We start from the raw sequence: 16619 nt of genomic DNA on the forward strand, positions 1-16619 counted from the left end.
AGGCTGCAAGGCTGGAGGAGGAAGAAGGGAGCAGCTCCTCATGTCTGCTTCCTGTGGGCTTCCCATGTGCTGCGGTTCCTGTATTGCCTCAGCATGCTGCTTCATTCTGGCAGCAGCAGCTCCTTCCCAAAGCAACAGCCAAATCCACTTTGCAGTTTCCCAGCACTTCCAACATAAGCTTCATTGTGTCCCCTCCCCAGAGACACCAGCCAGCTGATGCTGGGTCCCAGGCCCTCTGAGTTCAGAGACATCAGTAGCTGAACAGCTTTTCTTATTAGACATTGGATTAGCTATGTGTAGTCCCAAATGAAGGGATGCACAACCTACCAGAATGGTATAAAGATTACCTTAAACTGAAGACATTTGAGATACAGCAAGATGCAGAAAAGAAGCCTTTTCTGAGATTCCCTTTATCTGATTAAAGGTAAAGCTTTCTGAGAACAAAGCTGCCATAAATCCTTTCTGGGCAGCTTCCAGCCAGGAAGGAAACTAACGTTCTGCACCTGGTGAGAAACTGCATACACAAACTTTATTGGAAGCTGCCAAAACTTCTAAAATTACTCTTTATATCCTTTACTTAATCATGTCCCTTTTCTCCATAATAATTCTTCTTCACACACTTTTGTTCTAACCTCTTTTTTTTTTCTTTAGGCCAAATATGTACTGCTTAAGTATCATTGTTGGCAACTGAACTGAATGGAATTGTCAACCTAAGCAATAGACAGTGGCATCTGTACTATGTATTAAAAAAAAAGCGAAAAACGACCTCCCTAAAAAACAAAAAGTCTTTTGTACCCTATGCAATGTATGATAGGCATCGCCATAAAACTACTGACTCCCTCAAATCCAAGTTTTAATTCCATTTATGTTTTCATCTGCTTTAGTTTAGTGAAAAGATTCCTCTCTAGACTTAAATTCTGACTCTGCCAATTACCAGTTGTATAATGTTGAAAAAGTTACTGCAACCTCTCTGAAGTTTTTTTGAAAAATGGAGATAATAACGAATACCATTATTAAATGAGAAAATTTTTGCAGAAGTATTTTGTCATCACAATTATCATCATTATTTATCTGATTTTATTTCTATTAAATAGCGAAACGATGGAATTAAAATAATTTTGTTTAGCCTGAAAACCTCATCAATTAGGATCACAAAGGTGTACTATAATAGAAGAACAAATGACTTGGAGAATGGTCGTTAGCAAATGTTTGGTTATGAATTTTTAGTAGGCTGAAAGCCATAGCAGAGCCGGTGCTACACTTTAGTTGGGTTTTTAATCCTCTTCAGATATGGCTGTTGGTTCCAAGAGACATCAAATAAACCATTTAGGAACCTATCTAGGGTTAATTACTCAAAAGTCCCCCCAGCTTAAGGGTATGACCTTCAATTGACCCTAAAGGCAACTGACCTCCAAAGGAAACTTGAGGTGGAGGATGGAAAACTCTCCACTCACATCTTTATAAGCCAATGTTACAGGACGAAGAATGGCTAAAACAATGCCACTGTGGATACGTCTCTTGGAGTTTTTGTTTAGTCATTAAGTCTTGGGTCTCCCTTTGTTTCCTGACTACCCTGGAAAATACTAACAAACATTCCAGAAAACACTAGCAATTATTTCTTTGAAACTAAGATGAGCAAAACTAGAGAGGCACTGAATGCAATCATGATTAACTGAGAATCATAAAAGTTTTTAGTCATTTACAGTGGAGTTTAGGCAAATTTAGTATACATAGTTTTGACTATTGCCCTGTTTTAAAAATGAAGCTCAATTCAATTCTTTCCTTTTCAATTGCTGCAATACAGATTGCTCTGGAAGTCTGATTTCTGCAAACTAAACCTGTTAAATCATTTGTCTTGGAAGGTTTTATAAGGAAAAAAAAAAAAAACCATCCCGAAAACATCACGCTGTCTAGGTTTGGAGTAAGACAGGTTAGCCGTAACTGCCAGGGAAGCTCCTTCTTTTCTTTTTTTCAGACTGCAAGCCAATTTTTAATATTATTAGTTAGACCTAGGTTTGTTCTCTATGAATTTCCATGTTTTAATAAATGAGTAATTACATAAATGATTCTTATTTGGTTGATCTACCAGCCCTGAAAAACTGCTCAGAATGGAGCAATCATGTTACTCTGGCTGTCTTTCAGTCTCTGTCAAAGTCCTTAATGAAATTTTATTTGATAAAGTCACTTATGACACAGTGTGCTATTTTAAAATCTTAAAAGTTTACCCTTTTCTTTCCAAAATACCAAAGTGGTTTAAACCAGGTTATATCTGGTATCTTATCTTACATGTGCATAAGTGTATAGGGAGAATTATAGTATTGGGATATTTCATTTGTGATCATCGAATCTAACTCCTTAATTTCATAAATGGGGCAACTTAGGGTCCCAGGGGCTCACAGATTTGCCCAGAGTTGTATAGCTGGCTAATGGCAGGGCCAAATCTTAGAACCCAGGTCTCCTGATCCAGTTTTGTTTGTACAACTTCTTATGTCACCTGAGCATAGAAAAAATTAAATTTTGGTGATACTGCTGCTTCTTTAAATGCAAGGAAAAGACAGTTAAAGGGATACACTTAAAAGATAGTAAAACCTTTTATAATATCTCTTTAGAAGTAACTTTTATATACCAAGGTATAGATTATTTTTCAAACTTAGCAAAAGAAATTAACCAATTTATGTTACTTGTATATACTTGTATACCATATATATGGTATCTGCCAATAATGTTTGGGCATACCATCTCTCTGCCATACTGCAGAGAGTTATAATATCCACTTTCAGTCTAACCCAATTTAATTGAACAAAATCCTAAATAAGTTTTCCCAGACCTTGGGTACTAAATATTAATTATATATTAATACAACCTCCTTTGGCCTAAGGGTAGTTAAGACCTGAATAATAAAATAGTAAAATAATGACTACGGGAACTTTTCTTTTGTAGGTTAGAGTAGAATAAGTTAAGGACCATCTGGTGTCCCTCATAATTTCATGGCGTGTAGGGAAATAGCTGTACATCTTTGAAATCCTTACTTGATGCTTGGAATTGAATGTGGAGAGAATCAGGACTTATCACTCTCACATGAAATGAGTTTATTTAGGTTTTGGCTAATTTTTTTTAAGATTACAGACTCTAAAATTAGATTGGCTAGATTGGTTTTGCTACTACATTATCTGCATAATTTTGGGTAAATAGCCTCTCTGCATGCCTTTCACCCTATCTCCAATTTCTGGATCTAACAATTTACCCTATGGTAGAAGCGTAAATAACATAGTATAGTGATAAATAAAGAGTATAGTTGTCCATATATCATCTTCATCGCTGTCACCTCAATCAAAATCTTTCAGTAAACAAAATCTGAATTGTTTCCATGTCAAATCTAAACTCCTCTTCCTGGTTCTCAGGCTCCCTCATAACTAGGCCCTATTTTTACCATTCAGTCTTGCTTCCTACTTACTCTCCACTCATTACCATCAAATATACATATATATATGTACTCCAATTCAAATATAAAACTTACTGAAGGCTAGGCACAATACTACTTTAGGTACCTAATAAAAATCTGTTGAAGATAAAGCTTAGTTTGAGTCAGAGATCCTGCCTTAACTAAAACTTGAAAGTTACTTAATACCATGAGAGTGCTTTCATATAGCATTTCTGAGAAATGATTGATACTGCTTTCAGCTATAATTATGCATATTAGTTTAAAATTTAAAAACATATATGAGGAAAAAAAAAACATATATGAGGAGAAAAATGTATGACTCTATCCACCAATATTTACTGAAGTCTCAGAAAGTATCAAAGCAATTATTCTCGTCACTTATACTCCTGAGCATGAAAGCATTTGACCTCTAAGCATGGTACTTCTCTTAAAAACGTCTGTTACTTCTAGTTGCCTATAGTTCTTATTTGGCTGTATGAGGCTCTTTAATTCTGTTCCCAATCTAGCTCTCAAACCAAATATTTTACCACTCCCATCTGTAAAGGAGAGACGGTCCATACAGGCAGACGCTTGGCCCGGGGAGCCCCCGTGCCTGCTGGGAAATCTGTGGGGTCAGACAGAGGGGCTGGAAAAGCCTAGGCTCTGCTTGTGAGGGGTGTGTGCGTGCTGGCTTGCTAACAATCAGGGCAAAAAGAGACTGGCGCTGGCTGGTGCCGCCTTGCCACACTTCCCAATCCGAAGGGGTGAACGCCTGGGTCCCGCTTATTCCACACCTCAGCCTGGTGTGAGATAAGGGCAGAGATTCAATCTAGCTGCGCAGAGACAGACTGGGCTGCCTGAGGTGGATCAGGGCCAAACTGCGGAGACCACTATCAGTGCACACATGGGGGTGGTGGATCAAACTGGGCAGACACTGTCAGTGCACGCACTGGGCGGTGCCACAATTACGTGCAGTGGCTAACTGCCACATCTCCAAGTCCCTGGGAGAGGGCTCGATATAGCTGCACAGAGACAACTTGAAGGGTCTGAGGTGTGGTCTGAGGAGAACCTCGGAGCCTATGGTAGGTGTGTGCATGGCAGGGGCGGGTCTGGCTGCAGCAGACTTTGTCAGCGCATGCATAGGTGGTGCCAGAGAAAAGCAGAGTGGCTGGATGCTGAGTCTTGAGCAGACAGGCCCTGGACAGGAGTACGCAGTGGTACGTTTCCAGTGGGAGCGCTCCGGCTCCACCCACTTCACACTGCAGTGTGGAGCTGGACGTGGGGCCGACAGGTCCTGGTAGAGGTCTACCACAGCGGCTGCCCGGGTCCCAGGTGCAGCACAGCAACCTCAATTCCTGCAGTCACAGCCTCCAGCCCCAGCCTACTCCACACCACAGCCTAGCACTAGGTCTGGGATGAACACAACAGAGAAAGGGACGAGACCACGGGCTGCTTCTGGGCGAAACCATGGGCAACTACAAGTGCATAGGTTCGCTGTGACTACACAGACCTTATATGCTTCTGCGGTCACCTCCTTTGGGGCAGAGCATGCACTCAAGGGCAACTGAACCTAACTGCACTCAACCATTAGGGCTTCTTCAACAACTGGGGAGCAGACACTGCCCCCAACAGGGTGGTGACAGCCATGGAGCAAAGAGGAGGCCCTGCCCCTCATCTAGCACAGGTTCTGCACACCACAACACCTATTATAACCCCTATCAATGGGATAAGAGCCAGCACACTCTGAAGAAAGAAGTGGCTGATCTATACCAAAACAAGCCCTTGCACCAAAAATAACAGACTCACACGGTCTACACAGGGAAACACCCCTTCAAGACCAAAGTAGATAATGGTTTCTCCTAAATTCATGGAGACAGAGAAAGTTAAAAAACAGAGGAACTACTCCCAATTAGAAGAACAAGAGAAATATCCTGAAAGAACAAATAATGAAACAGACCTCACCAGTCTATTAGACCCTGAGTCCAAAAATGAGGTAATAAAAATGCTGATTTAAGAAAGATTATTGGGACTTCCCTGGTGGCACAGTGGTTAAGAATCTGCCTGCTAATGCAAGGGAAACGGGTTTGATCCCTGGTCTGGGAAGATCCCACATGCTGTGGAGCAACTAAGCCCATGTGCCACAACTACTGAGCCCGTGTGACACAACTGCTGAAGCCCACGTGCCTAGAGCCCATGCTCTGCAACAAGAGAAGCCACCACAATGAGAAGCCCACATGCTGCAACGAAGAGTAGCCCCCGCTCACCACAAATAGAGAAAGCTCGCACGCAGCAACAAAGACCCAATGCAGCCAAAAATAAATAAAGTTAAAAAAAAGATTATTAATAAAATTCAGATTATTAATGAAATAAAATTTACTAAGATTATTAATAAAATAAAAATAAATAATAAAAATTCATTATTTATTAATAAAATAAAAAAGATTATTAATAAAATTCAGATCACTGTAACAAGGAACTATAAACTATAAAAATGAACCAATCAAACAGACAATTTGATTACTGAGGTAAAAACCAATCTAGAAGCAATGAATAGCACACTAAATGACACAGAAGGAATAAGTGATCTAGAAGACAGAATAATGGCAATCACCCAATCAGAACAGCAGAAAGACAAATGAAAAAAAATGAAAGCAACATACAAGATCTATGGGATATGTAAAGTGTGCCAACCTATGCACAGAAGGAGAGAAGAGAAAAAAGGGTATCAAAAATGTATTTGAAGAAATTATGGCTGAAAACTTTCCAAACCTTAAGAAGGAAACATATATCCAGGTACAGGAAACACAGAGGGTCCTAAACAACATGAACACACACAAAGACATATCATAATTAAAATGGCAAAAGTTAAGGCGAGGATTCTAAAGGCAGCAGGAGAAAAACAAAGAGTCAGTTACAAGGGAACCCCATAAGGCTATCAGCTGATTTCTCTGCAGAAACTCTGCAGGCCAGAAGGGAGTGACATGATATATTCAAAGACCTGAAAGGGAAAAACCTGCAACCTAGGATACTCTACCCAGCAAGATTATCATTTAGGAGAGAAAAAGAATTTCTCAGACAAGCAAAAACTAAAAGAATTCAGCAATACTAAACCTACCCTAAAAGAAATACTGAAAGGTCTTCTCTAAATAGAAAAGAAGCAAGAACCTATAGAAAAAAGAAAAACACAACAGGATAGGCAAATATATGAAAGGATTGAAAATTACTTAAATAAGCAAGCACACAGATTTAAAAAACAATAAAAAAATTGTAAAAGTGATTATAACTACAACAAACAGTAAAAGGGTAAGCATGAAGATGCAAAACAGGATATCAAAATCACAAAAAGTGGAGGAGGGGAGTATAAAAATGTAAATCTTTTAGAATGTGTTTGAACTTGCATGACTATCAATTTAAAGTAGATACAGTTATGGGTCAACATACTTGTAAACCAGGGTAGCCACAAATCAAAAACATACAATAGATTCAAAAAAACTAAAAAGAAAGAAGCTCAAGCAAACTAAAAAAGAAAACCATCAAATCACAAAAGGAAAAACAAAAAGAAAAAATGAGCCAAAAAAGAGCTACAAAAACAACTGGAAAACAAGGTTTTAAATGGCAACAAGTACATACCTATCAATAATTACTTTATGTGTCAATGGACTAAATGCTCTGATCAGAAGACACAGAGTGACAGACTGGATTAAAAAAAAAAAAAGAACCTATAATACGCTGTGGACAAGAGACTCACTTCAGGGTGAAATATGTACACAAATTCAAAGTGAGGGGATGGAAAAAGATATTTCATGCAAATGGAAACCAGAAAGCAGGAGTAGCAATACTCATATTGGACAAAACAGACTTTTTTAAAAAGTCTACAAAGAAAGACAAAGATGGACACTTTATAATGATGAAAGGGATCAATACAAAAAACCTGATATTACACTGTAACATATATGCACCCAATATAAGAGCACTTAAATATATAAAACAAATACGTAACAGACATAAAGGGAGAAACTGACAGAAATACAATAATGGTAGGAGACTTTAACACCCCACTGATATCAACAGACAGATATTACAGACAGAAAATCAATAAAGCAACAGAGGTCCTAAATGACACAATAGACCAGTTGGACTTAATTGATGTTTACAGGAAACTACATCCAAAAAAATAAATAAATAAACATTCTTCTCAAGTGCACATGGAACATTCTCTAGGATAAAACACCTACTAGGACACAAAACAAGCCCCAACAAATTTAAGAAGATAGAATTTACCTCAAGCATCTTTTCTGACTACGTGAAACTAGAAATTAACCACAGAAAGAAAATTGGGAAAAGAATGAACACATGGAGACAAAACAATATGCTACTAAAAAACCAATGGGTCAACAATGAAATCAAAGAGGAAATCAGAAAATACCCTGAGACAGATGAAAATAAAAACACAACCTTACAAAATCTATAGGATGCAGCAAAAGCAGTTCTATGAGGGAAGTTCATAGTGATAGGGGACTTCTTCAAGAAACAAGAAAAATCTCAAATAAACAACCTAACCTACCAACTGAAAGAATTTTAGAAAAAGAAGAATGCACAAAATCCAAAGTCAGCAGAAGGAAAAAATAATAAAGATCAGAGAGGAAACAGAAGAGAGATCCAAAAAAACAAGAGAAAAGATCAATAAAGGCAAGAGCTGCATTTTTGAAAAGATAAACAAAATTGACAAACCTCTAGGCAGGTTCATCAAGAAAAAAAGAGAGGACCCAAATAAACAAATTAAGAAATGAAAGAGAAGAAATAACAACTGATACCACAGAAATAAGAAAAAAAAATCCTAAGAGAATCCTATGAACAGTTATACGCCAACAAATTGAACAACCTAGAAGGGACAAATTTTAGAAACATACGGCCTGCCAAAACTGAGTCAAGAAGAAATAGATAACTTGAACAGACCAACCTCTAGATGTGAAATAGAATCTGTAATTAAAAAAACTGCAAACAATAACCCAGGACTGGACGGCTTTGCTGGGGGATTCTACCAAACATAGAAAGAAGAACTTACACCTATCCTTCTCAAACTATTCCAAAAAACTGAGGAGGAGGGAACACTCTCAAATTCATTCTATGAAGCGACCATCACCGTAATACCAAAACCAGACAAAGACACTACAAAAAAAGAAAATTACAGGCCAACATCTTTGATGAACATAGATGCAAAAATCCTCAACAAAATACTAGAAAACCGAATCCAACGATACATACAAAGATCAAACACCATGATCAAGTTGAATTAATTCCAGGGTTGCAAGAATGGTTCAACATATGCAAATCAATCAACGTGATACACCACATTAACAAAAGGAAAGACAAAAACCACATGGTCATCTCAACAGATGCAGAAAAAGCATTCGACAACATTCAACATCCATTCATGATAAAAACTCTCAACAAAGTGGGTATAGAGGGAAAATATCTCTGTAATAAAAGCCTCTTAAGACAAACCCACAGCCAACATAATACTCAATGGTGAAAAGCTGAAAGCCATCCCACTAAATTCTGGAACAAGATAAGGATGCCCACTCTCACCATTTCTATTCAACATAGTATTGGCAGTCCTAGCCACAGCAATGAGACAAGAAATAAAAAGTATCCAAACCAGAAGTGAAGAGGCAAAATTGTATTTATACGCAGATGACATGATACTCCATATAGAAAACCCTAAAGACTCTACACAAAACTATTAGAGGTTTACCTCCTCCCACAAATACATCAAAAACACATTGACACGTGGAACAATTCACACAGAACATCTAGTGAATGCTGGCAGAATGGGCAAGAAAACTTCCACATAACCAAGTAAGACAAAAGAATAAAGAAAAAAAAGAGAGAGAAGGGAATCTGATGGGACCTGAGCCCCAGGGAGGGAGCTGTGAAGGAGGAAAGCATCAAATAAAATACAAGGGAATCCCCATAAGGTTAACAGCTGAGTTTTCAGCAGTAACTATTCAGGCAAGAAGGAAGTGGCATGATATATTTAAAGAGATGAAAGGGAAAAACCTAGAACAAAGAATACTGTATCCAGTAAGGCTCTCATTCAGATTCGATGGAGAAATCAAAACCTTTACAGACAAGCAAAAGCTAAGAGAATTCAGCACCACCAAACTAGCTTTACAACAAATGGTAAAGGAACTTCTCTAGGTGGAAAAGAAAAGGTCACAACTAGAAACTAGAAAATTATGAATGAGAAAGCTCACTGGTAAAGGCAAACATACAGTTAAGGTTGGAAATCATCTACACACAAATATGATAGGAAAACCAGAAATTGTGAGCAAAGCAGAGTACAAATGGAGGATATTGGAAATGGTTTGGAAATTAAGAGACCAGCAACTTAAAACAATCTCATATATATATGGCCTGCTATATCAAAACCTCATGGGAACTGCAAACTGAAAATCTGCAATAGATACACACACAAAAAAGAAAAAGCAATCCAAACACAACAGAAAAGATAGTCATCAAATCACAAGAGAACAAAAGAGGAAGGGAAGAAAAAAAAACCTACAAAAACAAACCCAAAACAACTAACAAAATGGCAATAAGAACATACATATCGGTAATTACCTTAAATGTAAATGGATTAAATGGCCCAACCAAAAGATGGAGACTGGTTGAATGGATACAAAAACAAGACCCATATATACGCAGTCTACAAGAGACACATTTCAGATCTAGGGACTCATACAGACTGAAAGTGAGGGGATGGAAAAAGGTATTCCATGCAAATGGAAATCAAAAGAAAGCTAGAGCAACAATACTCAAATCAGACAAAACAGACTTTAAAGACTGTTATAAGAGTCAAAGAAGGATACTACCTAAGGATCAAGGGATCAGTATAAGAAAATATAATAATTGTAAATACATATGCACCCAACAGAGAGGAACTCAATATATGAGGCAAATGTTAACAGCCATAAAAGGAGAAATTGGCAGTAGCACAATAATAGTGGGGGACTTTAACAACCCACTTTCATCAATGGATAGATCATCCAGACAGAAAATCAATACGGAAACACAGACCTTAAATAACACATTGGACCACATAGACTTAATTGATATCTACAGAGCTTTCCATCTGAAAGCAGCAGAATATACGTTCTACTCAAGTGCACATGGAACATTCTCCTGGATAGAGCACATCTTGGGCCACAAATCAAGCCTCGGTAAATTTAAGAAAACTGAAATTATATCAAGCACCTTTTCCAACCACAACGTTTTGAGATTAGAAACCACATACAAGAAAAAAACTGTAAAAAACACAAACATATGGAGACTAAACAATATGTGACTAAACAGCCAATGGACCACTGAAGAATTCTAAGAGGAAATCAAAAAATACCTAGAGACAAATTACAATGAAAACACAATGATCCAAAACCTGTGGGACGCAGCAAAAGCAGTTCTAAGAGGGAAGTTTATAGTGATACAAGCTTATCTCAGGAAACAAGAAAAATCTCAAATATACACCCTAACCTTATACCTAAAACAACTAGAGAAAGACGAGCAAACAAAACCCCAAGTTAGCTGAAGGAAAGAAACCATAAGGATAAGAGCTGAAATAAATGAAACAGAGATGAAGAAAACAACAGCAAAGATCAAAACTAAAAGATGGTTCTGTGAAAAGATAAACAAAACTGATAAATCTTTTGCCAGACTCATCAAGAAAAAAAGGGAGAGAACTCAAATCAATAAAATTAGAAATAAAAAAGGAGAAGTTACAATGGACACCACAGAAATACATGAGATCATATGAGACTACTAAAAGCAACTATATGCCAATAAAATGGACAAATTCTAAGAAAGGTCCAATCTCCCAAGACTGAACCAGGAAGAAATAGAAAATATGAACAGACCAATCACAAATACTGAAATTGAAGCTGTGATTAAAAAACCCCCACCAAACAAACGTCCAGGACCAGGTGGCTTCATAGGCGAATTCTACCAAACATATACAGAAGAGTTAACACCTCTCCTTCTGAAACTCTTCCAAAAAATTGCAGAGGAAGGAACATTCCTAAATTCATTCCATGAGGCCAAAACCAGACAAAGATACCACACGCACACAAAAAAATTTACAGGCCAATATCACTGATGAACATAGACACAAAAATCCTCAATCAAATGCTAGCAAACTGAATCCAACAATACATTAGAAGAATCATACACCATGATCAAGTGGGATTTATTCCAGGGATGCAAGGATTCTTAAATATCTGCAAGTCAATCAGTGTGATAAACAACATTAAGAAACTGAAGAATAGAAATAAAAAAACCCTATGATCATCTCAATAGATGCACAAAAAGCTTTTGACAAAATTGAACACTGATTTATGATAAAAACTATCAAGAAAGTGGGCACAGAGGTAACCTACCTCAACATAATAAAAGCTACATATGACAAACCTACAGCTAACATCATTCTCAGTGGTGAAAAGCTGAAAGCATTTCCTCTAAGATCAGGAACAAGACAAGGATGTATACTCTCACCATTTTTATTCAACATAATTTTGGAAGTCCTAGTTACAGCAATCAGAGAAGAGAAAGATATAAAAGGGATCCAAATTGGAGAAGTAGGACTACCACTGTTTGCAGATGACATGAGATTATACATAGGAAATCCTAAAGATGCTACCAGAAAACTAATAGAGTTCATCAATGAATTCAGTAAAGTGCAGGATACAAAATTAACACACAGAAATCTCTTGCATTCCTATACACTAACAATGAAAGATCAGAAAGAGAAATTAAAGAAACAATCCCATTTACCATCACATCAAAAAGAATAAAATACCTACTAACAAAAACACGACAATCCAAAACCTTTGGGATGCAGCAAAAGCAGTTCTAAGAGGGAAGTTTATACTGATACAAGCTTATTTCAGGGAACAAGAAAAATCTGAGGCAAAAGACCTGTACTCTGAAAACTGTAATATGTTGATGAAAGAAATGGAAGATGACACAAACAGATGGAGAGACATACCATGTTCTTGGATTGGAAGAATCAATATTGTGAAAATGACTATACTACCCAAAGCAATCTACAGATTCAATGCAATCCCTATCAAATTACCAGTGGCATTTTTCACAAAACTAGAATAAAAAATTTTACAATTTGTATGAAACACAAAAGACCCTGAAGAGCCAAAGCAATCTTGAGAAAGAAAAACGGAGCTGAGAGGAATCAGGCTTCCTGACTTCAGACTATACTACAAAGCTACAGTAATCAAGACAATATGGTACTGGCACAAAAAGAGAAATATACATCAATGGAACAGGATAGAAAGCCCAGAGATAAACCCACCCACCTATGGTCACCTAATCTATGACAAAGGAGGCAAGAATATGCAGTGGAGAAAAGACAGTCTCTTCAATAAGTGGTGCTGGGAAAACTGGACAGCTACATGTAAAAGAATGAAATTAGAACACTCCCTAACACCATACACAAAAATAGACTCAAAATGGATTAAAGACCTAAATGCAAGGCTGGACATTATAAAACTCTTAGAGGAAAACATAGGCAGAACACTCTTTGACATAAATCTCAGCAAGATCTTTTCTGACCCACCTCCTAGAGTAATGAAAATAAAAAATAAACAAATGAGACATAATTAAACTTAAAAGCTTTTGCATAGCAAAGGAAACCATAAGCAAGACAAAAAGACAACCCTCAGAATGGGAGAAAATATTTGCAAATGAAGCTACCAACAAGGGATTAACCTCCAAAATATACAAACAGCTCATGCAGCTCAATATCAAAAAAACCCCAAACAACCCAATGAAAAAATCGGCAGAAGACCTAAATAGTTCTCCAAAGAAGATAGATGGCCAACAAACACATGAAAAGATGATCAACATCACTAATTTTTAGAGAAATGCAAATCAAAACTACAATGAGGTATCACCTCACACCGGTCAGGATGGCCATCATCAAGAAGTCTACAAACAATAAATGCTGGAGAGGGTGTGGAGAAAAGGGAACCCTCCTACACTGTTGCTGGGAATGTAAGTTGGTACGGTCACTATAGAGAACACTATGGAGGTTCCTTTAAAAACTAAATATAGAATTACCACATGATCCAGCAATCCACTCCTGGGCATATATCCAAAGAAAAGCATGATTCGAAAAGATACATACAACCCAGTGTTCATTGCAACGCTATTTACAATAACCAAGACATGAAAGCAACCTAAATTTCCAGGGACAGATGAACAGATAAAGAAGATGTGGTATATATATACATACAATGACTATTACTCAGCCATAAAAAAAGAATGAAATAATGCCATTTGCAGCAACATGGATGGACCTAGACATTATCATACTAAATGAAGTCTGACAAAGACAATATCATATGATGTCACTTATGTGTGAAATGTTAAAAAAAAAAAAAGAGACAAATGAACTTATTTGCAAAACAGAAACAGAATCACAGACTTTGAAAGCAGACTTGTGGTTGCCAGGTGGGGGAAATGTGGTGGGGAGGGATAAATTAGAAGTTTTGGATTAACATATACACACCACTATATATAAAATAATCACCAGGGACCTACTGTATAGCACAGGGAACTCTGCTCAATATTCTTTAATAACTTAAATGGGAAAAGAATTTGAAAAAGGATAGATACATGTATATGTATAACTGAATCACTTGGCTGTACACCTAAAACTAACACAACATTGTTAATCAACTATACTCCAAAATAAAATAAAAATTAGGAAAAAAAAATGTTTTGTTGTTTAAGCTATCCAGTCTATGGTATTTTTGTTATAGCAGCATGAATGGACTAAGACACCATGTCAGCCCCTTTCTGAACTCTGTGCCTTTATATATGCAATTCTAATTTTCTCAGTCTGTTTTTCTACCCCACCTCCCTTCCCCACCCTGGTTTTTGTTTTGTTTTGCTTTGTTTTTGTTTTGCCTCGAATCTCCTACTCATTCTTCAAGACCCAGTTTAAATGTTACTTCCAAGGAGAAGTCTTTAGGGGCTTTTTAAAGGCAAAGTTAATTGTTAACAATCTGTTATATGACTACTCTCCCAAATGGATAGTAAGCTACAGGACATCAGGGATATTGTCTTATTAATCTTCGTATTCTTAGCACCTGGCTCAGAGTAGGAGCTTAATGAATATTGAATGAGTGGAATAATATCTTAACAGTTTGTTAGAAACACAGTTTGTCTTCCTAATTAAGTACAGCCATTTATAATTTTTTTGGAGTCATAAAATAATACTTAGGAATACTGAGGTTACTCTGACATTTTTAAGGCCTGGATAAGTGTTTTTTGGATTAAATAAGTATCCAAATGATCAACAACTCCTTAGAAATGACTTTAAAAATATCTTTCTAAGATATCCCATGTTCTTGGATTGGAAGAATTAATATTGTTAAAATGGCCATACTACCCAAAGCGATCTACAGATTTAATACGATCCATATCAAATTACCCATGACATTTGTCACAGAACCAGAAAAATCCCAAAATTCATATGGAACCATAAAAGACCCAGAACTGCCAATGCAATCCTCAGGAAAAAGAACAAAGCAGGAGGTATAACCCTGCCAGACTTCAGACAATACTACAAAGCTATAGTCATCAAAACAGCATGGTATTGGCACAAAAACAGAAATATGGAACAGAATAGAGAGCCCAGAAATAAACCCACATACCTACGGTCAATTAATCTTTGATAAAGAAGGCAAGAATATACAATGGGAAAAAGACAGTCTCTTCAGCAAATGATGTTGGCAAAGTAGGACAGCCACATGTAAATCAATGAAATTAGAACACTCCCTCATACCATAGCACCACTATTCACAACAGCCAAGACTAGGAAACAACCTAAATGTCCACTGACAGATGAATGGATAAAGAAGATGTGGTACATATATACAACAGAATACTACTCAGCCATAAAAAAGAACAAAATAATGCCATTTGCAGCAACATGGATGCAATTACGGATTATCATACTAAGTAAGTCAGAAAGAGAAAGATAAATACCATATGATATCACTTATATGTGGAATCTAAAATATGACACAAATGAACCTGTCTATGAAACAGAAACAGACTCATGAACATAGAGAACAGACTGGTGGTTGCCAAGGGGGAAAGGGTTGGGGGAGAGATGGAGTGGGAGGTTGGAGTTAACAGATGTAAGCTTTATATGTACAGGGGATAAACAACAAGGTCCTAATGTATAGCATAGCGAACTATACTCAATATCCTATGATAAACCATAATGGAAAACAATATTTAAAAAAAGAATATATATATGACTGAATCACTTTGCTGTACAGCAGAAATGACCACAACATTGTAAATCAAGCATATGTCAATAAAAAAATATTGATCAGAGTAAATTAAAAAAATATCTTTCTATAATTCTTTTGAGCATATCAAAATTTCTACACTTTTTCTCTAGATAGAACTAAACATTTAGAAAGCAATTTATAAAGCAGAAACAACTTACTTTACTTCGATCTTGTACAACCAATATTTTTCTAGTATTTTCATCAAATACAGCTCCTGTTGGGGGGGGAAGATAATTGAGAAATATGAATTTCATTCACCTCAGACTACTCCCACACTATTACCTGTGGCCATCAAAATCCTACCCATCCCTGAAGGCCTAGTTCAAATAACCACCTCATTCATGAAGAGTTGTAAATTTCTCCAGCAAGAAATCAGTTGCTCAGTTATCTAGGTTCTTTTAACAACTCAGAGTACCAGTGATGGTTCTAGCATATGCTAACTCGTAGGATAATCATTTGCATCTCCTTCTCTAGATCATCTATTCCTGACGGTATAAATAAATTAATCTGTCCTTTTTTAGCATTTACTTTAGCGTCCAATTTTATTTTTTTAAAATTAAGTTTTATTGTAGTTGCTTTACAATGTTGTGTTAGTTTCTACTGTACAGCAAAATGAATCAGCTATATGTATACATATATCCCCTTTTTTTGGATTTCCTTCCCATTTAGGTCACCACAGAGCACTGAGTAGAGTTCCCTGTGTTATACAGTAGGTTCTCACTAGTTATCTATTTTTATGCTAGTATCAATGGTGTATATGTGTCAGTTCCAATCTCCCAATTCATCCCACCCCCCACCACCCGCTTCCTCCTTTGGTGTCT

General features: G+C 36.9%; 1 protein-coding gene across 12 annotated transcripts in view; it reads right to left on the reverse strand.

Annotated features, from left to right (window-relative positions):
* Nucleotides 1-16619, reverse strand: part of NUDT6 (nudix hydrolase 6) — a 42813-nt gene that overhangs the window by 17931 nt on the left and 8263 nt on the right. For 8 of the 12 annotated variants that reach the window (XM_082391414.1, XM_082391412.1, XM_082391413.1 and 5 more), the window contains exon 3: nucleotides 15957-16012. The exons of 3 other annotated variants lie outside the window; for them this stretch is intronic. In XM_082391414.1, coding sequence (XP_082247540.1) covers nucleotides 15957-16012 — 56 coding nt within the window. Of the gene's footprint in view, nucleotides 1-347; nucleotides 3599-15956; nucleotides 16013-16619 lie in introns of those variants that run through there. One more of the 12 variants, XM_082391409.1, reaches the window with a different exon arrangement.

The sequence above is a fragment of the Balaenoptera borealis genome (genome assembly GCF_965194805.1).
Source record: "Balaenoptera borealis genome assembly, chromosome: 4".
Taxonomy (NCBI): domain Eukaryota; kingdom Metazoa; phylum Chordata; class Mammalia; order Artiodactyla; family Balaenopteridae; genus Balaenoptera; species Balaenoptera borealis.